General features: G+C 48.3%; 1 protein-coding gene across 4 annotated transcripts in view; it reads right to left on the bottom strand.

The window, feature by feature from the left end:
• Positions 1-24,875, bottom strand: part of WDR26 (WD repeat domain 26) — a 618,259-nt gene that overhangs the window by 100,132 nt on the left and 493,252 nt on the right. For all 4 annotated transcript variants that reach the window (XM_085613001.1, XM_085613004.1, XM_085613002.1 and 1 more), the window contains one exon: positions 11,521-11,599. In XM_085613001.1, coding sequence (XP_085469127.1) covers positions 11,521-11,599 — 79 coding nt within the window. The remainder of the gene's footprint in view (positions 1-11,520; positions 11,600-24,875) is intronic.

The raw sequence follows: 24,875 nt of genomic DNA on the forward strand, positions 1-24,875 counted from the left end.
TGTGGCTGGCACATTGCTGGGCTGACTTTGCCTGAACAAGCCAGTCGTCCAGGTAAGGGTAGACGTGAATGTGTTGCCTTCGTAGATGTGCAGCCACGGTAACTAGGCACTTTGTGAAAACTCTGGGTGCTGTTGTCACTCCGAAGGGGAGGACTTTGAATTGATAGTGCTGCCCCTGAATGGTGAACCGGAGATATTTTCTGTGTGACGGGTGTATGGGTATGTGGAAATACGCATCTTTGAGGTCTAGCGTGGCTAGGAAGTCTCCCTGTTTGAGCAGCGGGAGGACTTGTTGTAGGGTGAGCATGTGGAAATGCTCTGAGAGAATGTAGTGGTTGAGGGGTCTCAGGTCTAGTATAGGTCTGAGTGACCCGTCCTTTTTTGGTATTAAGAAGTACAGGGAGTACACCCCCGTACCTTGCTGGTGGACGGGTACGACCTCTATTGCGCCTTTTTTCAGCATACTTAGCACTTCCTGCTGTAATAGCGCTAAGTGCTCTGAGGACATAGGACGGTGTCTTGGCGGTATTGTGGGTGGAGTGGAGGTTAATTCTAGGCAGTAACCGTGTTTGATAATATCTTTGACCCACCTGTCTGTGGTGATGGAGTTCCACGTGGACAGGAACCTTTGTAGCCTCCCCCCGACAGGTGTTATGTGGTCGGGAGGAAGGGAGAGGGCGTCACTGTTTGTTCTTGGGGGAGGACCTGGTAATGCCGTATCCGCGTCCTCTGCCCTTTGTGCTGGAGCCACGATATCCACCCCTGGTGTTTTTATCGTAGGTAGTTTGTGTGTTGCCCTTGTTGTAGGTTTGCTGTGACCCCTGTCCTCTACCTGCTCCTCTATTTCCGGGGCGACGAAAGGAGCCACTCCGAAAGGTCTGCGTTTGGAGAGCCCCCATGGACTTTGCAGTGTCAGTGTCCTTTTTAATTTTTTCTAGGGTGGTGTCAACCTCTGGTCCGAATAAGTAGTCGGGGTTGACCGGTTGATTGAGAATGTTATTTTGAACCTCAGGTTTGAATCCGGAGATTCGTAACCAGGCGTGTCGTCGTAACAGGACGCTGGTGTTTATTGCTCTGGCAGCTGTATCTGCGGCATCCAGTGCACACTTAATGGATGCGTTTGTGAGGAGTTGTCCCTCCCTGATGAGGATCTCTGCTCCCTCTTTGTATTGGTCAGGGAGATGTTGGAGTAGGGTTTCTAATGTGTCATAGTGTGCGCGATCGTAGCGAGCTAGGAGCGCCTGGGTATTGGCAATACGCCATATGTTAGCTGCCTGGGCTGCAACCCGTTTGCCGGAGGTCTCTAGCACCTTGGACTCTTTGTCCGGGGGAGGAGCATCCCCAGTTGTTTGCGAGCATTAGCGACTACGATGGAGTCCAGAGGCAACTGGCCTCTAATGTACGTAGGGTCCCCAGGCGCCGACCTATATTTCTTGTCGATCCTGGGGTTTATTACTCTTGCCCTGGTGGGTTCTTTGAAAATGTCCTTTGCTGGTTTGAGGACACCTTTCAGCATGGGTAGAGTTTTGATATTCCTTTCTGAGGATGCGAAAGTATCCATTAGAAAATCGTCCTCGATTGTGTCAGAGTGGAGTTGCACACCATGATTGGCCGCAGCACGTTCAATTAGGGCGTTGAATGCGGCTGTGTCCTCTGTGGGAGACGTTTTTGCGCCATATAGCTGTGTGTCCTGTGTATCCATAGGTGCACCCGTGTCCACAGGGTCATCCCAAGCCTGGTCAGGGTCCTGTTGGCCTTTAGGGTCCATCTCTCTGGGGTAGGGGACGTCGTCACCCATATAGTCCTCCAAAACGTCGGTTTCGGAGTGTGTCGGAGAGAAGGACTGTGGATCTGGGTAAGAGGTATGGAGACGTTCGTAAAGAACTGGTTCCGAATCCGCTGGCAGCTTTTTCTTTAGCGGGATCCGGTAGGAGTCCAAAGCGTGTTCGGAAGATATTCTCCGCTTGTGGAGCATAATTCTGCTGGTGTCGGCATCGATGATGTGGGACGGTGACGTCTCCGTAGGAGAGCGTTCGGCAGGTGTGATCCTAGTTTGGGTGACACGTGTTCTTATTTCAAACATTTTGGGCGCCGTGGATGGCGGCAGGCCAAAAGTGATATGGGGTGGTGCTGGAAAAGCTTTGAGCTTTTTTCGGCTCGGAGCCTGACGTGTCCTGGAGGGCAGCCTTTTCTTTGATGCGTTGCAAGGACGCTGCAACTTGTCGCACCTGGAACGCCGACGGTTCTTTGGCGCCGAGCGGTTCTGTAGAGGCAGGCGTGGACTTCTTCGGGGCCACGGGGTCATCGAGTCGAGGAGAGGTAGTAGCCGTCGACGGCGTCGATGATTGGGCCTTAGGTGCTGCTTTCGAAGCGGTGTGCGACGCAGCGGCCATTTTGACCTTCGTGGCTGGAGCCGATGGTTTCGGTGCCGGGTGCCGAGGCGGTTTGGCGGTACCGATGGCCTTTTTCCGTGTGTCGGTGCAGACGTCGGCTGCGGAGAGTTCGGCACCGAAGTCCCGTTTGGTGCGGTCGGTGCCGACGGGTTTGGCTGGCGTCGAAGGTGTAGTGGGCTTCGATCCGACCATTGTCACTTTCAGTTTCGGTTTCTGTGGAACCGACACGACTTTTGGTTTCGAGGAAGGGAAACCAGTCGTTTTGGGTACTAATGGCTGTCGCTGAATGTCCGAGGCCGGGCCCGTGGGCGGGGCCGAAGAACTGCGGGATAGGTCTTGGGTAAGGCCCGAAGGCGATCCCTCGACCGGAGCCATAGACTGACGCACTGGGATATCCTCCGTCTGTACGGGTAGGCCTTGCTCGTCACCGGAGCTACTCTCTTCGGCCCCTAAGGCCTCATCGTAGTCTCCTACCTCGGTGTCAGCTTCATCTCTGTGAAAGAGTTGTTCTTCGATGTCTTCCGATCCGGAATCGTGTTCGGGTAGGTTCTCCACGCCTTCCACATCTTCGTCCTCGGCGCTGAAGATGTTGGTTGGGGCCGGTGCCGCTTGCTGCGCTTCAAGTCTTGCTGCTCGTCGATTCCGGAGAGTCTTTTTGGATCGGAATCGGGCACAGGCCATACATGTGGATTCGTCGTGATCCGGTGAAAGGCATTTGTTGCACACCGGGTGGACGTCGACATGGGGATTTTTCGCATTGCAAACAGGACACCGCTTGAAAGGTGTCCTCGATTCCATCGTCGATGTGGGGTCGATGGTCGGATAAGATGAGAAAAAGTTGGTTTTGTTAAGTCAGTAAACTAACAAGTAACTGTCGATACCGATCGGGAACAGTACCGACGCGAACTAAAGGCCTTTTGGCCTGAAAAAAAAGTTTTCCCTAACTTGAGTCAAGATGAGCACATCCGAACCCAATGGCGGAAAAAAACAATCTGAGGATGGAGAGGATGCCCATGCGCACTGTGGTCCAGGGGAGGAGTCACCTTCTCAGGATACTTCGAAGACTCTTCCAGGACAACAACGTGCAAACATCCGGACCCAACACTAGGCGGCGATCTATGCACAGATATGAATTCAGCAGCCCACATGCCTCGAACACACCTTTGTCTAAATAGTGACCCTTGCTTCTTGTCAGGACAAGGGAGTTACACTCCTGGATAACCCCTGCTCACCCTGTGATAACGTAGCACGAGCAGACAGGCTTATCTCGGAGGCAGTGTGTAAAGCATTTGTGAATATACACAGTAACACAGTTAACACTACAGATGGACACCGCACAGGTTGTATGAAAAAAAATTTTTTTTTTATATAAATTTATCACAAGACCAACGACCAACATTGCACATACACTAATCTTCTTTAATAAAATCCTTATGAAAACAAACTTGCAGGTTTCTGTATTCCTTATGCACAATGAACAAATGTCCCAGACGTATGGGGCCTGTAATGTATCCAACAATGATTTTATCAGGAATACAGTACTCCGCAAGTCAAGGTTATGCTGATGATAGAGTGCTGCAGCTATGTAAACACCAACGCACGAGCCCAAGCCCTCAGATACGGTCTATCAGTGCGCGGTGAACTCGGGCCCCAAGGAGGGAAGAAATGGAATGCCAGCAACAGGGACGGGCCGTGGTGCTTACTCTAACTGGATGCAGGCACGATCGGAGGCTGACCCGCAATGAAAACAAGGGTGCCTCACACTTATTACGCATATAAGCTTCCCCTTGGTAGGCTCGCCAACTTCTAACCCGCTAAGGCAATGCGAGGCGGCAACGCGGGTGGCAGTTCATACCCGGAGAACAGTTCTGGTCCTGCAGTCCCGCCAGGGCGATTGGCAGACGGGATTCCTCCCCCCTCAACGGCGCCTCACAGAGGGGTTGGAACAGCCTGTTCCACCTCTCCACGCAGCTTCTCTTCCGGCTGTCGACGTCCTGCTGGGAAGGGTTGTAAGAAAGTGGCTCTGTATATACTGTTCCCAAATATGTACAGTGTGGACAGAGTCCACAGTCTCCAGAGGTTTGGCAGAGGCTAAAGTTAGATATAACCTTACTCACTAAAGTGGTAACTTGGTCGAGCAGTAAGCCAGTATCAGAGGCCAGTGTAAAGCATTTGTTGTACACACTCAGTCAGCAAATGGTCTCACACACTCAAGAACTCAACTCTAGGCCAATGGTTTGTATATAAAAATATATGCTTGTTTTATTTTAGAACCAACAATAGGTATCAAAATATACTTTCTCAGAATGAGATGCTTTAGATAAATACTTTCAATAGGCAATAGACTTTTGAATGCAATAGATACAGTTGTTGCAATAGGCAACACAATTTCAAACACAATGTAACATTGAGCTCAATGGGAATTTGTAGTTAAATGCAATTGATTACTTTTTGGATTACTTTTCTTACCACAGGACTGGATCCTAGATTCAGTCCTGGGGCATCTCCGGTAAACAGTTGAGTTAAAACGTTTTGGTTACAGTTATGATTTCTAAGGAATATTATTGTAATTTAAAAGTTGACACTTAAAAACGTTTTCACATAGAATCACCAATGATATCCAATGGGAGGAAATTCACTTAGCAGGTGAGTGGGGTTATGGTTACTTTTTCTAACTCAGGGTTGGATCCTGGATCCAGCACTGGGGCATCTCCTGTAAACAGTTGAAAGAATGTGTTTTTGTTATACAGGCGATTTTTAACGAATATTTGTAAGTTTGCAAAATCAACACTTAGAAGAATTTCTGGTGAAAACCAGGCAATGTTATCCTATGGAAGGAAAATCAAGTTATAGGTAAGTACGGTTGTAATTACTTTTCAGGGTCAGTGCTGGGCACCAAGATCCAGTACTGGGATCTCTCCTGATAACAGGCGAGCAAATTAGTTTTCATAATTAGGCTGATTTTAGATGAACATTTTAAAGTTTCAAAACTCGCCACTTAGAAGAATTTCCAAGTGAAACCAGTCAATGTTAAGCTATGGAAGAAAAGTGAGTTATCGGCTTTTGGGTAAGTACTCGACTGGCAGAGTTAAGGTTCTGGGCATAGACTCAGGGGTCTCCCAGGGTCAGGTAAGTACAGTTGTTACACCCTCAGCGGCACAGGGGCAGCCGGGTGCAGAGTGAGTTAGGCCCAATGTTATCTTATGGGAGGCAGGGGGCCTTTGGTTGGTGGCTGCTGGCTAGCAGGCCAAGCAGCTGTGGGAGCTGGGCTCCTGGTCACTTGCTCAGGGCAAATGAGGAAGTAGATTAGAGTAGAGGTTGCACTGCCAGGGGCACTCGGGCGGCTGGGTGTAGCGTGCTTTTGAGCCGTCGGGCGCTCAATGGATTTCAATGGAGAAGCTCAAGAACGAACAAAGGCTGCAAGCTGGGGGACGAAGATTGTTCAGGTGCGACCACCACTTCGAGAGGTAAGATGGGTAGTTGGAGGATAGGTAGGCACCCAGGAGTTGGGCACAGGGGGCCGCAGTACGCCGGGTGCAGGGGTGCCTTTTGGTGTCGGGAAATCTTACCCTCTGCTGGTGGCGGTTGGAGGGGTCCCTGGTTCTGAGGCTGCAGGCGTCGTCCAGAGCGTAGAGGTAGGTCCTTGGGTGCTGGTTTCGGGGTCACAGTCGCAGGGGGGAGGTCCTCTTGGTCTTTGTTCACTCCAGCACAGGCCAGGCTTGGCGGGTGCAGAGTGTGCGGTTCCTGGCTGATGCCAGGGGTCAGTTACTTGCTTTGAGCAGTACCACTGCTCTTGGGAGTCCAAGGTAGTTAGAGTCACAAGGCAGTCAGGTCTTCCGGGGTTTTTGAGGTTGCGGACCACTGGAGATACCGGGGTTTGGCAGGAGCAGGTTCGAGGGTCGACAGGCAGGTAGGGCTGGGGCCAAATCAGTTGGCGTCTTCCTCTTGTTAGCAGCTGCACGGTAGGTCTTCTTGTTCCTTCTTTCTTGTTTCTGAATCTAGATCTGAGGAAGGAAGGTTCAGGGTGCCCCTAAATACTAAATTTAGGGGTGTTACAGATAGGTAAAGTACAGGGACCAATGGGTCCCCTCCCTGGGGTGGGTACACCCCCTATCCTGCCACTCTCCTGTGGGAGGGGGGCAGTAGCCTAGTCCTGATTGGGCAGAACTTCTTATCTTCAAGATGGCGAGAGCCCGGAAATGTGCTTCACCTCGCCTCCCCCACCTGAGGGGTGGGGTTGGCAGAGGCTGGCACACCCCCTTTCCTTCCTTGGGGTTTCCGACCAGTCTTCCCGCCAGAGTGGGGGATCAGAACCGGTAGGGGCCAGTTGCTGAGTACAGCAAGTGGCCTGGAGAAGCTCACAAAGGTGGCATGCCTTTGAAGCTTCCCCTGGCCATCCTGGGGAAGGAGACCTAGCACCTCGCCCAGGATGTGCATTGTTGCAGGCCCAAGAGAGCGGATGGCTCTCTACCCAGGAGTCCAGCAACATATCTGCTGTGCAGCAGACCCTCGGACAAGACCTGGATTGTAGGTTAGGGTCAGGGGGCATCTCTAAGATGCCCTCTGTCATGCATTGTACATTAAATCCCACACTGGCATCAGTGCAGGTTTAATGTGCTGAGGAGTTTGATACCTAACTTCTCAGTCTTCAGTGTAGCCATCATGGTGCTGTGGAGTTCGTATTGACGATCTCCCAGCACCATATACTCTTAAATGGCAGCACTGCACTTACAGTGCCCAGAATTGGACCTGGGTACTGTAGGGGCACAGGGCTCAAGCACCGGTACCCACACCACTGGCATAGGGCACCCAGCTAGAGGGGTGGCTGATGTATGCCACAGCAGTGTGTGCTGTGGGCATGACACAGGGATGTGTACCATGTCGACTGTTTTGTTCTGCACCCAGACACTCCGCCTGCAAGGGCAGTGTGTGTGTGTCAGGGTACAGGGCCTCTAAGGGTGGCACAATAAGTGCTGCAGCCCTTAGGGGCCTTCTCTGGTAACAAGGCCCTGGGTACCATTTACCAGGGGCTGACATGTGACCAGAGATGCCAATTCGGTTTTGGCTGTTAGGCAGTTTTTAGGGAAGGAACACAGGCCCTAGGCACCTGATTGGCAGGAGCCCAGGGCACACCAAGGAAAAGTGCATCAGTTATCAGGCAAAAAGTGGGGGGGTTACTGCAACAGAAACCCACTTCCTTACAGGGGTCTGACGCTGCTGCTGCTCCCTCGCTGAGGTGTCCTCTGTCCCCAGGCAACGGCTTCCTTATGACGCGGTCTTCCTCTTCCTGGAACTCGGGCCGGAGCGGTGATCGGCAATCCGTGATCAAGAGCCCACGCGCTGCAGACCTCACGGCAGCTAACAGCTGTGCGCCGACACGTGCACCGAACCGGAGGGGCAATCAGTAATCAGAGCCCACTCTGCAGCAGGGACACACGCAGCGCTGTAGCCCACAGGCCTGCAGCGGTGAAACCCAGTCAGCTGGCACTGCAGACCTCACGGCAGCTAACAGCTGTGCGCCGACACGTGCACCGAACCGGAGGGGCAATCAGTAATCAGAGCCCACTCTGCAGCAGGGACACACGCAGCGCTGTAGCCCACAGGCCTGCAGCGGTGAAACCCAGTCAGCTGGCACTGCAGACCCCAAGGCAGCCAACAGCTGTGTGCCCACATGCGCACCGAACCGGAGGGGCAATAATTAATCAGAGCACACACTCTGCAGTCGGGCCGGCTTCATACCATCTTGGAAGATGTTGCAAGGAAACTTTTGTAGCCCTGAGTTTCCAATAACAGGAGGCCAGCTCTCTTCAGGCCCTTGGAGATTCTTCTTCAAGCGGTATGAAAGTACACAAAAAGTTCCTTTCCCCTCTCCTTGACAATCAGTAACCACTGCCGACTGACCCCCTAAAATGGCACACTGGCTCAGGGCAGTCAAGTTCCTTCAGCTTCTGTGGTTACTCTCCGCGACAGAGGTTCGTCTTGAAATTCCAGAAGTGATCTAAATTTTTGGGATCAGGGTCCCAATACCTATACCCCAAAATCCTTTGTCCTGAGGGCAGAAGGGCCTGTGCCCAGTCCAAACCAGTTCTATGTAGTCCTGGAGCACTTTGTTGACAAGGTTGCTCCTCTCCTTTGTCAGTGGGGGAGGGGGGGGGGGTGCCATCCGACACACCGCAGGGGCCAGAGCCAGCATTGTGGAGGGAAGGCACAGCCCTATTCAGGGCCCAGGTGCAACTCCTCTCCATACTCTATATTCTATGTGGCTCAGGGGAGTGAAAGGAAAACTACCCCCTCCCACTTCACCTGCAGACCCTCCTATTCAGCCCACTGCTGACTCACCCTGCTCCTGTCACTCCAAAGCCAGACAGCTAATACACAAGGCAGCGGAGCACACTGGAAGGTTTAGGCAAGAAAATACCTACTTTCTAAAAGTGGTATTTTCAAACACAGAATGTTAAAACCAACTTCACTAAAAGATGTATATTATCATTCTGAGTTCAGGCATACTAAATTTGTTTTTTCTACCATGTTCCCTGGGTCAATTAGGATTATAAGATGTTATAATCAAACTGCCCATTCTGGCCTATGGGGAACAGGTAGCCAGCCTTGCAATAGTGAAAAACGAAAATGGCTGTAATTCACTATTAGGACATGCCACGCACACCAGGGCATGTCCTACCTTATACCTGCAATGCACCCTGCCATTGGGCCTACCATAGGGGTGACTAATATTCAGGAAAGGGACTGGCAAGTGGGTGCACTTGCCAAGTCTACATGGCAGTACCAGACTGCACACAGGCTCTGCAATGGCAGACCTGAGACACATTTTACAAGTCTGCTTCTGAGGGTGGCACAACCAGTGCTGCAAGCCCACCAGCAGCATTTGGATTTACAAGCCCTGGGCACACTCAGTGCACTGTACTAGGGTCTGACAAGTAAACCAAACAAGCCAATCAGGGAATCACTAATCCATACATCAATTTACAATAGGGAGAGCATATGCACTTCAGCACTGATCAGCAGTGGTAAAGTGCCCAGAGTCATAAAACAGCCAACAACCGGTCAGAAAAAATACAGGAGGAAGGGAAAAAGTTCAGGGAAGACCCTGCAAAAACACCAAGTCCAACACATACGTTTTTAGGCTGCTTTGGGCAACCACAAGATTGAGGTATCATTTATATCGTGAGACTGAGGGGAACGCTGGGCGCTGGGAAATTTGTGCCGGCGTGTTGATCTAAGCTAAATTTGAGGTTTGCAGGGGATTCTGGGTACGAAAACGTTGGGAGATCCACACAAGCCACACCTCACTGGACTACCCTGGGTGTCTAGGTTTCAGAAAGGTCTGGGTGTGGTAGGTTTCCATATAACTTTAAAAAAAAAAAAAGTTTTAAACAAAGTTTGAGGTTTGCAAGGGATTCTGGGTAAAAGAACCTGGTGGGAGCCACACAAGCCACCCCATCCTGGATTCCTCTGGGTGTCAACTTTTCAAAAATGTACAGGTTTGCTAGGTTTCCCTAGGTGCCAGCTGAGCTAGGGCCCAAAATCCACAGTTAGGCACATTGCGAAAAAAGGGTCAGTTTTCATTGGAAAAATGTGATGTGTCAACACAACATTGCGTTTTGGGCCGCTTCCTGTCGCAGACACTAGGCCCACCCACACAAGTGAGGTACCATTTTTATCAGGAGACTTGGGGAAACAGAGAATAGTAGAACAAGTGTTATTACTATTTGCCTTTCTATGCATTTCTGCCTTTCAAATTAAGGCAGCGTGTAAAAAAGGTCATTTTGAACAATACTCTAATTCACATGCTAATATGGGTACCCACAAATTCAGAGATGCACAAAGAACCACTGCTTCTAAACTCCATATCTTTTTCTAATTTCAGAAATACATAGGTTTCCTTGATACCGATTTTTCAGTCCATATTTTACCAAAGTCATTACTGTATACCCGGCAAACAATGAAAAAACATTGCACCCGGTAAAAAATGAAAAAGCATTGCAAAGTGCAACTCGGTTAATGGCTATGGGTACCTCGGGTTATTGGTGAACCTACAAGCCTCATAAACAGAAGGGTCCCGCGGACGTAACTGTATATAGCTTTCAAAAATCTACCATAGTTTACAGGTGAAAATGTAGGCATAAATGGCAGTTTTTTTCAACTAAATTTCAATATTCTTTAATTTCAACTGTTACTTTCCATAGGAAAACCTTGAAGGATCTACACAAATGACACCTTGCTGAATTCAGAATTGTGTTTACTTTTCAGAAATGTGCAGCTTTCCGGGATCCATTATTGGTTCCACACCCATTTCTACCACGAAATGGAAGGAGGTTGAAAGAACAAAAAATTGGAAAAATATGCCATGTCCCAGTAAAATGCCCAAACTGTAGAAAATGTTGGTATTCCGACAAAAGACGGGCGGTTCCTGAAAGCTGGGAAGGTGGTGATTTTAGCACCACAAACCCTTAGTTGATAGCATTTGCAGAGAATAAAAAACAGACACTTTCTTCTGCAGCACTTTTATCCCATTTCTCCCCCCCAAAAAACAAATGTAGCTGTATTTTGCCTAATTTCTCAGTCCCCTCCATGGGAATCCACAAACCCCTGGTACCTTTAGCATCCTCAGGATGTTGGAAGAAAAATACGCACGTTTTGTGTGGATACCTTATGTGGACAAAAAGTTATGGGGGCCTAAGCGCGAACTACCCCAAGTAGTCAAAACAGTGTGGGGGGTGGGGGGGCACGGCAGCGAAGGGGTTGAGCCTGACTTTAACCCTGCTCTCCAGCTGTGCCATTTTGACTAGCAGTCTAGTAGTGAGACTGCAGTAGTTGCTCAGTTGGGTTGGGGAAGTTGCGGTTATTCTTCACTGATGAGCAACTTGCCAGAGGTTTTATTTTCTAGAACATTTGAGGGACTGCAAATATATTTATTATTGTTTATAAATCTATTCAATTGTTTTTCTAATGGTTAAATTTTAATTAAAGCAGCTTTGCAATGACCAGGTGCCAGGTAAAATGAAGCGATTGTAACCTAGATTGGGGCACTTTAACAGGTCTGCTTGGTAGTTTAAAGAAAGATTACACATATTTCAGCCAGAACAAGTCTATTTTAAAAAAATCTTACCTGAGTTGCTACGTTTAACAATGCTAATCGTCCGTTTTTTGAAATTGTGAAAGACATAATTGGGTGATCTTCTTGCACTCTGAAATTAGAAAGAGAAAAAAGTATTAATGACCGTTAAATAGCCCTCTTGTGTGATGATTAGATGTTCCCCATCTGCCGCTATAAAGGCAAGGGACAAGATGACTTTGTAAATATTTGTATGTACATTTTTATTAATGTAATGTTTTAGTCATGGTTCCTTAACATTTTTTTAACCCAATAAAGACTGACTGATTGATAGATTGCTTAACTCCGATGGAGACTAACAGATTGTGGCCAAAATGTTGATGATCACTGTAGGAAGCTAGCTCTGTATATTGTATGCCACTAGATGGTTATACCATGCACAGAGTTCAGGGATTCCTCAAAATTGTAGAGTGCTCCATGTAAAACCCAAAGTGCTCTATTAGTGGTAGTGTGGGCGAGCAGCCTTAGGCCCAACACAGAGGAGTGTAAGACCTTTACTGCACAACATTGACCGGTAATGGACACTACTCAAATAGGAGATCCACACCAAATTTTAGAAAAATATACTTTGGATTTTCAAGAACAAGATCTTCGTAATAAGGTAAGTATGTTTTCAAATAAAAATACTTTTCACTTTTAAAAATCGACACTTAGAATATTTTCTGGACAGTTCAAGATTATCCTAAACGGATAAGTATCACAATTACAATTCCAGTCTTTGGGACCAAAGGTCAGCAGGGGACAAGGGTCAGGTGAGTGACACAGGGGCGGCCAGTCACAGAGGTCAAATTTGGAGTTCGGCCCAATGCATATCATTGGAGGGTGGGGGAACTCGAAGCCACACTGCTTGCAGGTAGGTAAATCTGTTGCAGGGTGGTCAAGCTTTGGGTGTTAGGTTAAGCACAGGGGGACTAGGGGGCAGGGGAAAAGGCACAAAGCTGCACCAAACATACACCACCAGCAGCAGCAGCACGGGGTGGCCGGGTACAGGGTGCAATTTTGGCATCGGACAACTAATGCTTTGTAATAGAGATTCTTCTTTTGGCAAACAGGCTAAAGGCGTTGCACCGGAGATTGCATGAGGGAGACCAACGACAGCAGAGGTAAGTAGAGATCGAGGGAGTCGTAGGGGCACCATCTGTTCAGCTCATCAAGGCCCAGGGGCTTTAGAAGCAGGGGTGCCGTTAGACGGAGTCGTCTAACCGGCGCCGGTAGTGGTCGGGGGGAGCCTCTAGGTTCACATTACAGGAGCTGCTATGGAGATCAGGACAGGTCAGCCAACGCTGGACTCAAGGTTAGATTCAGGCCATGGGTGTCGGGTGCAGAGTGGGCAAGAAATGCGGATCCACCTGGATACAGGGTCCTTGGAATGTATTTTTCTGGACAGTACCACTGTCCTCAGGAGATTGGAGTCTTTTTTGAAGGCAGCAGTTCTCCCATGGTTGTCAGAGGTCGCTGGCTGCAAGGCAGGTCACCGGTTCGTTTAAGCTGGAGACAAGCTGGTAGGGACGAGGCCAAGGAGGTCGTCATCTTCAGTCTTTTCTGCAGGAAGTCTTCTCTGCAGAGAGGTCTTCTTAGGTAGTCGCAGATCTAGTTTCTAGGTCTGGGGGAGCTTCCTAAATACTAAATTTAGGGGCGTTTTAGGCGAGTAGTAGGTAGGGCCAATGTAGCACCTTAGCTGGGGGTGACTACACCCACTATTATGCCACTCTTGTGGGAGGGGGCATAGACCTAGCTCTGAGTGGGGAGTGCCTTCATCTTCAAGATGGAGGGTACAGAAAAGTGCGCTTAACTTCGCCTCCTAGATCTGAGGGGTGGAGTTGGCAAAGGTGGGCACACCCATAGTTTTTTTTTTTCCTTTTCCTTTTTTTTTGTTTTAGTTTTTCCACCCAAAGTGAGTAGTGTAAACCGGGGGCTGCCATCTGTTGCTAGCAGCAGAGGCTGGTTGTCCCATTACAAAGGCGGCAGGCCTTTGAAGCTTACCCTGCGATCACTGGCCCATCGGGGGGGCTAGCTGGCATGGAACACAAGGAGTGTGCCATGTCGACTGTCCCTTTTCACCTCAAATGGGCATGCAAGCTGTCAGGGCAAAAGCATGGTCCAAGAGTGAGGGGGGGGGGGGGGGGGGGGGCAGGGGGCACTCCAGCTCCAAGGCCCTAGGTACCCAGGTAATTACAAGGGGGCAGAAGTACCAATTGGAGATATGTTTTAGGGAAAAAGCACTGGCACAGGGGACCTGGCAGGCAGGAACCCTGTACACTACATCAAACCAGGCAAAAAATTGGGGGCTAACTATGTCAAAAGAGGCACTTTCTGAAAATTACAAAATTATTGGTTTTACTAAACAAGTCTCGTCCAGATGTGTTAGGATGCCAATCTCTATTCAATTATATTTTGTACAGATCAATGAAGGTCCAAAGGTCAACTGAACCTTTATCTATACCACCTCTGTTATGAAATATTGGTGCCAATAGGAGGAAACTGTTGCACTAATATTACAGCGAAACTTCTCTAGAGCAGAAAGCAACCCCATCACATAGGCCAGGCTAACTGATATCCAGTGATGAACACATGCTGTAGTCAACAGCATGGGACAGTGATCTAGGTCTAAAGAAGTAATGTTGGACAGGGGCTATCTATTCCTTGCATCTGGAGCTGAAGCGTTTATGCCCCTTTCAAACTTTTTTATTTGAGCCTACAAAATAGTGCAACAAACACCTATTGTGGACTTATAAAGAACTTGCAGCGAGCTTACAACCCACCCATTTCTTACCACTCATTTGCTTGCTTCTCACTTAATGGCTTTTCTTATCGATTTTCTGTTAGTCCTTCTCCAGGAGTATTGCCTCTTCACCATCTTTTGCCTTGGCGGACTTGTATTCTTCCAATGATCACTTTCTCTTATCAAATTCAGCACCCCATAAGAGTGCATATTTTCCGGCTTTCTCTCCTGTGCATCTTCACTCCCTGGTGCTCTGGTTTGCAAGCTCCCTTGTGAGCTTCCCCCAGGCCAAGCTCCCCGTTCTGTTCTTGCATGCTTGATTTTCCCTCACAACATTTGCTCTCCCTTGTATGCCAGTTTTCAACTCCCTGTTCCCTCCCACCCCCAACCAAACTCCTCCACTGCCCTCTTCCAGTACTATTTTATTTTTAATAAAATAGGAGGAGGGCCAAGCAACAGAATGCTGCCAGTCATGCCACCTTAAAATACAAGCGCATTTGCTTATCAATCTTTCATCAAACTAAAACAAATTACACTGCATAATTTTCTAACCGCGCTTGCACACAATCACACACACTGTCCTCATGCATGCACAAGCCTACAAAATGACGCGACCACCACATCATTGTGCCTTTTTTGCCACCTTGTAGATGCTGTACAGAATAACTAGAAGATATAGGAAAGGCAACAGGTCCTGAAGGAGAGACCTTCTGGCTTTGTCAATGCTTGTTCTACATTACTGTTGCATTAGGGTGCATAAATGCAACCGGCTGAATTAACATGTGGCACATGAGGGAGGTGGAGTTCTTGAAACTTTACAGGCCCTCTGATGCGGAGCCCAACAATCAGATGTGCCAGACTGAAGACCTCTAATTTGGGACCTTTTAGATGAACAAAAAGGTAATTCCACAGAACAAAGAATTGCTAGGGCAGTGAGGAATCTCAACCAATCAATCAGGGCGTTTTAAGAGCGCTACTCACCCGTGAGGGTCTCAAGGTGCTGGGGGGGTGGAGAGTTCCAGTCAGTCAAAGAGCCAGGTCTTCATGAAAATGTGCAGGGTGGGGGCGTGTCCGATGTTGATCTGAAGCTCTTTCCAGGTCTTGGCCATGACGTATGAGAAAGTTCTTCTACTCCTTCGTGCTCTGCGGATGCGCAAGGGTTTGGCAAGGGCAAGGTCGGCGGATCGGAGGTTCCTCTTGGGTATGTGGAAAGTTACTCTATTCTCAACAGGGAGCCAGTGGCGGTTCCACAGGTGTTGGGTGATGGGTTCGTGTCTAGGGATGCTGAGGACGAGTCTGGTGGCGGTGTTCTGTGTGGTCTGGAGTTTGAGGAGCAGAGACTTGTTGATCCTGGCGTAGAGGGCTTTCCGTAGTCCAGTCTGCTGGTTATGAGCGCGTGGGTGACTGTCTTCCTTGATTTGGGGGGAATCCATTTGAAGGTCTTTTGAAGTATGCAGAGGGTGTTGAAGCAGCTGGAGGCGGCGGCGTTGACCTGTCCGGTCATGGAGAGGGAGGAGTAGAGTAAGATGCCGAGGTTTCGGGTGTGGTCCTTGGGGGTGGGAGGGCTGCCGAGGGTGGTGGGGCACCAGGTGTTGTCCCATGCAGAGAGGGAGGGTCCGAGGACGAGGACCTCTGCCTTCTCGGAGCTGAGCTTCAGGCAGCTGCTACTCATCCAGGATGCGACGTCCTTCATTCCTTCCTGAAGTTGAGTCTGGTGGTGATGGGGTCCTTGGTGAGGGAGAGGATGAGCTGGGTGTCGTTGGCATAGGATACAATGCTGAGTCCGTGCTGTCTGACAATCGTGGCTAGGGGGGCCATGTAGATGATGAAGAGCGTGGGGCTGAGCGACTATCCTTGGGGTACTCTGCAGTTAATTTCTGCGGGTTCGGAGAGGAAGGGTGGCAGTCTGTTTGGGTTCTGCTGGTGAGGAAGGAGCGGAGCCAGTCGAGGGCGGTTCCCTGTATGCTGGCGTTGTGGAGTCTGGCGGTGAGCGTGTAGTGGAAGACCGTGTCAAACGTTGCAGAGGGGTCGAGTAGGATCAGGGCCGCAGTGTGTGCTTGGTCGAGGAGGGTGCGGATGTAGTCTGTGGTTTCGAGTAGAGCGGTCTTGGTGCTGTGGTTGCTGCGGAATCCGGATTGGGAGGGGTCGAGGATGGAGTTTTCTTCGATGAATTTTGTTAGTTGGGCGTTGATGGTCTTCTCAGTGACTTTGGCCGCAAAGGAGAGGAGGGAGATGGGTTGGTAGTTCTTGAGGTCCGTGAGATCTGTGGAGGGCTTCTTGAGCAGGGGTCTAACTTCTGCACATTTCCAGCCATCGGGAAAGATGCCGGTTTCGAAGGTGGAGTTGATGGTGCGTCGTAGTTCCGGAGCGATGGCAGATCTGTGGAAGATGTGCGGGTGTCAGGGGTCGTTGGGGGCTCCTGAATGGATGCCTTTCATGGTTGATGTGGTGTCTTTGATGGTGACTGGGGTCCTGGAGGACATGGTGGGCTGGCTGGTTTTGCTGAAGTAGAAAGTGGTTTCGGAGTCAGGTGTCTGGTCGTTGAAGTTGTCGTAGAGGCCCTTGATTTTCAGACGTAAGTAGGAGCCGAACTTGTTGCAGAGGTCCTGGTATGGGGTGATGTTCGCGGTTTCACTGGGTATCTGCAGATAGATAGCTTATCCCCCTAGAAAGAGTATCAACAAAGGTAAGTGTAGGAAGCTGTCTCTTCATGTGGCATACCAAAAGCTAGGTATATTGTGTAAAGAGTCCAGAGATTACCCCAGAGGTGTACAAGGATCAAAGTAAGCCCAAAGAGCTCTATCTGTGATAGTGTGGTCGAGCAGCCTTAGGCCTAAGAGAGGAGTGTAAGACATGTATTATGCACACAGTGACAAATTACACATGACTAAAAAAGGAGATCCACACAATTTTATAAAAATAAGCTTCTTCTCAGCTCTATTTTAAGACCAAGATATATGTTCCAAGGTAAGTATGTCTTTCAAGAAAAATACTTTTCACTTTAAAATGTAGACAGTGCAATTTTCAGTTCAGCAATGTTAACCTATGGGAGGAAAACAATAATGAGTTTTTACAGGTAAGATTACAACTTAGTCTTGGTTTTCAGGGTGAAGAATGGGCACCAGGCAAGGTTCAGGTAAGTAGCAAATCTGCACCTCCAGATGCATAGAGGCGGCTGGGTGCAGCGTTCAAATTTGGAATCTGGCGCCAATGTTATCCAATGGAGAAAGGGGGTAATCAAAGCGATGCTGCTCTCAGGGGAGTAACACGGTTTGGTAACCCGGTCTCCGGGGGTTAAGGTAAGCACAGGGTGGGGACACAAGGCAGCACCAAACTTGTACCCTTAGCGGCACTGTGGCGGCCTGATGCAGAGTACCAACATAGCATCTGGCGCCCATTGCAAACCAATGGGGGAGGTTTTGAAGAAAGGCTGCAGGCTCAAGCCAGGAGTCCGGACAAACAAAACCCACAGCTGCCCAGGTAATAATATACGCTAGAGGGCATAGGGACACCGCTGGTCGCGCTCCCCAAAGCCTAGTGGCTTTGGGTGCTGTGGTGTCCTTAGGCATCGGAAAAGTCGTACCAGGCAGGCCGTGGTCAGGGGTGAGGTTCTTCAAGTTGAGGCCACAGGCATCAAGGTGGTGTCTGGCAGTGGTCAGCTCACAGTGGACTCTTGCTCAGAAGCGCTGGGTAACCTTCACAGGACTGGTGGGCCACTTGGTCTCGGTCTAGGTGTGACATCTCAATCAATCAATCAGTGACATTTATAGAGCGCACTACATACCCGTAGGGTCTCCAGGCGCTGGGGGTGGGGGGGTGCCGCTACTGCTCGAACAGCCAGGTCTTCAGCTTCTTCCTGAAGGAGAGGTGGTCTTGGGTCAGGCGCAGGTCGGTCGGGAGGGAGTTCCAGGTCTTGGCGGCCAGGTAGGAGAAGGACCTTCCTCCTGTAGTCGCTCTTCGGATGCGGGGGACGACGGCGAGGGCGTGGTTGGCTGATCGGAGGTGGCGTTTGGGAGCGTAGAAGTTGATTCGGCTGTTGAGGTAGCTCGGGCCTTGGTCGTGTAGGGCTTTGTGTGCGTGGGAGAGGAGGCGGAAGGTGATTCTTTTGTTGACGGGGAACCAGTGCAGGTTTCTCAGATGTCCGGAGATGTGGCTGGTTCGTGGGATGTCGAGGATGAGTCTCTGCCTAAGATGGACTTTGTTTCTGGCCTAAAAGAGCAGGGGCTCTAGGCCAAGGGGCCCAGAAACAAGTCTGGTCATGGCAGGCTGCCTAAAGCCAGTCGGAGCCCGCACCAGGGTTTTTAGGTTTTCATGGTGCACCTCTGAAGTGCCCACTGGGTACATGTTTCAATAAATCCCACACTGGCATCAGTGTGGGTTTCTTGAGAGGAGTTGTTTGGTACCAAACACCCCTGGGTTCAGTAAAGCCATCATTGTGCATGGGAACTCGAGCTGTTTTTCCACCCCATGTATCTATGGTTTCACTGGCACATACAATATTAAGAATAGACAAATATTGTAGGGGCATATCTACTCATGCAGATATGCCGACACATGAGATATAGTGCACAATTAGGGCTTGTAAGGCCTGCTAGAGGGGCGAGTTACCTATACCTTAGGCAGTGCTGCTTGGCATTGGCACAAAGGCAGTGTGCCAGGTCAACTCGTTTTTCTCTACACCAAGGCATGCAGGTTGCAGTGGTAGTTTGCATGGCCTTGGTGAGGGGTCCCTATGGGACCCTCTTCAGTCCCAATGACCTAGGTACCATTTACTGGGGACTTACAGGTGGTCTGAAGTTGCCAATAGAGGTACAGTTTTTAGAGAAGGAGCTCTGGCAAAGGGCACCTAGTTGGCAGGGACCCTGTTCACTTCCAATTGAAACCACATCATTTTCCAGGCAAAACGTGGGGGCTTACCATGTCAAAAGAGGCACTTTCGCACAGTAAGTAACTTGTTTCTCTGATGATTACTTCTAACCACCGAATCCTCCCCTTATGAACATATACCAAGGAGTACCTCACAAGGTGGCGGGCCCGTGGAACCATTCAGATAAAAAAAGTCTTTCAGGACTGATTGGGCAAAATGCCCCTCCTGTTGAACCGTGCTATCGAGGCAGTAGTGCTTTGTGAGCATGTGCACGGATGCAGATGTTGCAGCCTAACCGATTTGCAGAATGACTGAAGCATACAAAAGATGGCATGGTGTGCAAAATAACAATGGACAAGGATGCGGCCGGAGCGATTACCAGTGGCTGAGATTAATTCAAGTATTCCATCAATCACTTTTTTGTATACAAGTGTGCTGCTGCCCTAAATGGGACTGGTACACCCAGACGTGGGTCTCAAGCATGTTGTGTCACTGGAGCCAAGCTATATTTGGTTGATGACCCCCAACTAGGATGAATCCGGTCCTAGGTTGCTTGTGTTCTGGTAGAACCAGGCCTGGCAATTCAGACTGGACTGTTCTCCCTGGAGCAGGGTCAAGACTGATTTGCATATGGCTGTGTCCAAACTGAGGTGACGTGGTGAGCTGACATTTTCTAAAGCATGCTGCACTTTAAATCAGTATGAACTTGTAGGAGTTTGGTCAGTTTATTGAATTTGTTTTTACTGGGAGCACCTCAGTTACTGTTGGCACATTTTTTTTAACTAATAACTTAGTGCCTAATACTTTTACTCACCCCGTTTGGGTTTTGTGGGCAGAGTTATGTTTTGTGCCCATCTCTCAGTCGACATTTTAGAGCTAGATCATCAGTCTGATAGCTCGTGGGAGGCGGGGCTGAAGGGGGAAATGGGGGATATGAGCAGGCTCATAACGACTCAAGCCCGCCTGTGCCAGACAGCATCTGTTCCGCGGCAAGCGCTAGCCACCCTGTTGGTTTCAACCCACATTTTGACCTTGTGGTGGAACCATACAGTGAGCTTTAAGGCAAGTTGTCCGACTGTGGCAATGCTGTTGATATGCTAAGTATGGAGTGCCATTTATCTTGTACTTGCTGCAAGGGGATTTTCAACTGGTAAATGGGTTTAAATGGAATGACTTCCACTTCCAAGGCCTTGGGTAAAGTGGCTCTCTGCTGGGCTTATAAATGCATGCTCCCTTCCTAAACAGTCCCAAGAAGTGTCTGATCTCTTGAATGACTGCCATCTTGATTTTCTGTTGATTACAGACTCTAGGCTCAAGCTCTGGTCTATCCGGATATTGAAGCCGGGTTACTTAGATGTGATAGATCTGAGGGCCAAGGTGAGGGTTGGCTATCACCTTCTGCAACACCTTTCAGTTTTGTTCGTTTGAGGTGGGGGAACCCAAGAGAAGCTGAAAGTCTGGGATTCGGTTTCAAATTTAGTCATTCTTGCGCCTTCGCAGCCACCTTAATCTATCGCCCACCTGGCTTTTGTTCTATTGTTTTGGACTCTTAAGGAGATGCTCTTGCGTCCTAGCTATTGCAGTATTCTAATTTCAACCTACTAGGTGATTTTTAATGTCATTTTGACATTCCTGGGCACTTGGATTCTAAGACTGTGTATTGGGGTTTTTTCAATTAGCTGTGGGTCCTACTCGCTCAGTGGGCCATACCATGGACGTAATTTGACCCAATGCCCTCTTCACCAGTTTTGGGGGGTGTCGGACCACTGGTTCATTCCTTTCATTATATCAGCAGCCTCTTCCTAATTGATGGGTGGTTTATTTCCAGGGTGATGGTGCTCCTAGGGAAAGTAAACCTTATCTTAGTACCCATTATCTATGACGTAGTGTTCGTAAGGTAGTGAGGACCACCCCTCTCCATGTAATGTGGCCTAGACCACCCAGTTAAGACATCCAATTCCCCAGCATACGCTTAATGTCTTTCACAAAAGTAAATAATATGTCAGTGTCGAAAGAAAGTATCAATTTTTTTATTCTTCGTTTTCCGCTCCACAAATCTCAGCCAACACGTGTTTTGTCACTATTCGGGTGTCAAGTCCAGCGACTTCTTCAGGGCTCAACAGTAGTATGTCGTCCTTCGCTTACGGTGATAGTTCGAACCCACAGGCTAACAGACTATCTGTATAGCTGCTTCTCTGGTGTACACGGGACCCTCAAATCCAACAATAAGGTGAAGCTGGGGGTCTTCTATCCATGCACACGAATACCCACATGTACATCACCATGTCCCTCTATTTTTTGGGATGTCACCCGTCTCAGTGTTACGTTTGTTGCTTTGTGTGAAAGAAAGCAGTAGATACAGATGGTCTGCTAGCCTGCAGGTTGGAACGATCCCCGTGAGAGGAGTACAACATACTACTGTTGAGCCCTGAAGAAGTCGCGGGACCGGACTCTCGAATAGTGACGAAACACGTGTTGGCTGAGATTGGTGGATTTCAAATTGGAGACACTCGCTGTAGGTGAGCCACTTCGTCTGATCTTGAAGTAGTCATCAGAAGATTCTGAGTGTTCAAAATAGTCATCCTGATTCTTCTGCAAGATCAACTACCTCTGCTGCAGTCTTCTTTTAGCTCTCAGCCCCAGAATTGGACCCCATCACCTTACTAACAACCTCAGCAGCTGTCAGACTGTGGCGGAAAGCCATAATAAAAACAAATCACCCAAAGAAATGAGCAGACTTAATGGGGGGGAAAAAGCATACTCTTAACAATCTAAAACAAAAATAAAATCAATAATGCAACAAAAAATAAAGTACACAAAAATAAAACCGAAATCAAATCCTAACCGTAACATCACAAAATGTCAATGTCTCTGGAAATTGAAAAACAAAGTTATAATATCTTGACATTTCAGAACACATTACTTTACGAAGTATCTACCTCATCCACACAGAACCTCCTACTCACTTCTTGAATTCAACAAGTAGCCGAATACCTTGCTTTTCAAGTAGTTCCACTAGGCGCTAGGTGTGGCTAGACTCACCTGCTCAGCCCAGGATACACTCCAGGGTGATAGAGCACTCTACAAATATGTATATCATCATAACGAGATGTGCTTATTCTCATCATCATATGTAATGAGAGTGTGTCACCTATTATTGTTTGGGGCCAGGATGGGGAAAACCTAAAAACCAACAGGTATCTTGGACTACAATAAGTACATGGGTGGTTTAGACAGTTTATCAAAGGCTGCAGCCTTACAATGCTGCCCGCATGCAAGACTACTGTGTGGTACAAGATGATGGTGGGGCACTTGGTGTATTTAGCTACTCTTAATGCTTATGTTGAGTACCAAACCACTTCTCCAGAACACAAGTTATGGCTCCTGGGTACATAAGGAGAGACAGTATTACTGTCCTGATTGTTCCTCGAAGCCTGGCCTTCTTTTACCTTCTTGTTATCGGCTGTTCCATAGTGTTGAAATATTGGGAATAGCCTTGAATGCTTGTTGACTTTAGTTTTGCCTAATGTAGGTTTTGATTTTTGAGTAAATCATAATGCGCTGCACATCTGTGATGCTGTGCAGCCTGGCTAAAGGTAAATAAAGAAAATACATTACATTTTTTTTTTTTTAAAGCCTTTGATGTGGCAGTCTGCGTCATTTTGCAAGAGCGTGCACCACACAACTTTTTAGTTACTAACCAGAGATTGATTGGTGACTAAAAAGAAAAGTAAACAATGCAAAAGCATTTTTTTCTTTTTCATTTTTTGGGAAGCAGGCGGACATGGAGTGTAAGCAAAACTTGGGGGCGGGGTGTGGTGAACGGTGAAGCAACATGGAAGAGGGAGGGGAATCGAAGGAAGAAGCAACACAGGAGGTGATACAAATTTAACAAAGGTAGGACAGGAGTGAAAGCAACACGGAGGTTGGGGGAAAGCAACATGGAGGGCTCAGTGGGGGGCAAAGCAATGTAGAGAAGCTCAGGGGAGAGCACAAGAGGGCCGCTGCGGTAAAGCAGTTGGACAACAGAGTGCAACACAGAGTGCAGGGGGAATGATTACACGAGGGAGGCAGATCAAAACACACAAGAAAAGTAATGCTGAAAAAACAAGCCTTGGAAGCAGCAATGATAGCCAATCAAAGACTTCAAAACGGAAATGCTCCATGAGAGGGACAAACAAGACTGACCAGGAGAAAAACGAATAAGAAGCAGGCAAATGGCTGAGACAAAGACAGCCAACCAATGGCAAGCAATGGGCAGGCTCCAAGCCCCTTCATCGACTTGGTTAGCCACAATATGCCTCACAAAAGGCTGCATATGTGCTATCTAGAAGGTTTGACCTTAAAAAGGGTTCTAATCCCAGCCTCAGCTCAGCAGGCTGTGGATCCTGGCAAATCTCACTGTACCAATAGAGAAGCAAATAGTGTCTTTTGTGAAGAGCTCTCATGTCCTTGGGCAAGGTTTGCGCTATGTAAATCTGCTTAAAATGAAATGCGGCTATTGCTTGTCCTCCGATCTCATCTTCCAAAGCACTAACCTATAGTGCCAGAAAGAGATACCTATTTAGTGGCTGAATTGTACAGTTTAAGACTTGAAAATCTGGAATCAATCCCAGCTTCTCTGCTTGACCGAACTGAGTGATCCTAGGCAAATACTACATTTTTCAAAGGCTCATTTTGTTCATTGTTAAATATGAGAGCACCTTCAAATACAAAGTTCAAAAGATGAGCTGTACAAAAATCTTTGTGTTTGATTTAGAATGTTGCTGCAGTTATAAAATGAATTTAGGTCACAAATAGGGTGCACAACACAGACTTTCCTCTTAGTTCACTAACAGCATTGTCATCAGGGCATGGGCAGTAATGTTTCTCAGTTCATTTTTAAAAACTCTCACTTTTAAAATAATCTGATGTACCAAGGTGAAAGCGTCAACGTGTTAAAGAAATAAATTTTCTTGGCTATTGAAGACACCTAATCAATGAAGAGTCATCATTATCATATTCTAATATGGTTGTGGCATGATTACATAGAAGCTTTTTTCAGGGCGTAGCTAGTGTTTGGGCTCTTTAAGTGAGAGCCCACCCTTTGGTTTGTTCAGCTCTGGCTTAGCTCTTGCTGTTAATTGGTTGGCTTTCCCACCTTTAGTATGAGAGTACAACTATATGCACTTACCCAGACAATACAACTTGGTACCCACCTTGAGACTGAAAAAACAATAACTTGCTCATGGTGGGGCATTATCTGTAGCCTGCAAAAGTGATGTACAAAATAGTGAAGAAACTTGCTTTGGCTAGACTTTCAGTTTATACCCACCAATAACATTTCGGCAGCAAGATCTGAAGACCAGTAAGTGAAAGGACTAACTTTATAAAGTACATGAACAGAAATAAAATGAAATAAAAATACCACCTGTGAGGAAATAGGGTGTTGGGGGGAGGGGGGGCGGGGGGGTAAGTGGGGGATTATATGGTGTGGTTGTTCAACTTCACAGTGTAACACACTTACCAACCCCTTTAGGACAAGGTGGTTTAATTTACCAAACCTTTAGCTCAACCCTAAAGAGGCTAAAATAGAAGAAATTGACCCTCTCCTAAGTTTTCCCATTTGCTCTTCAAAGGCGGCTTCGGCAGAAACATACATACTGCAGAGGCAGGTTTGGCTTAGCTGTTGGTTTAAATGGCAAAGTCGGGCTAGCAGTTTGAATATGCTCTTCTAGTCTGCGGTGGTGAACTGGGAGTCTGTTCGCCTGTGGCACACCC

Source organism: Triturus cristatus, chromosome 6 (genome assembly GCF_964204655.1).
Source record: "Triturus cristatus chromosome 6, aTriCri1.1, whole genome shotgun sequence".
NCBI lineage: Eukaryota > Metazoa > Chordata > Amphibia > Caudata > Salamandridae > Triturus > Triturus cristatus.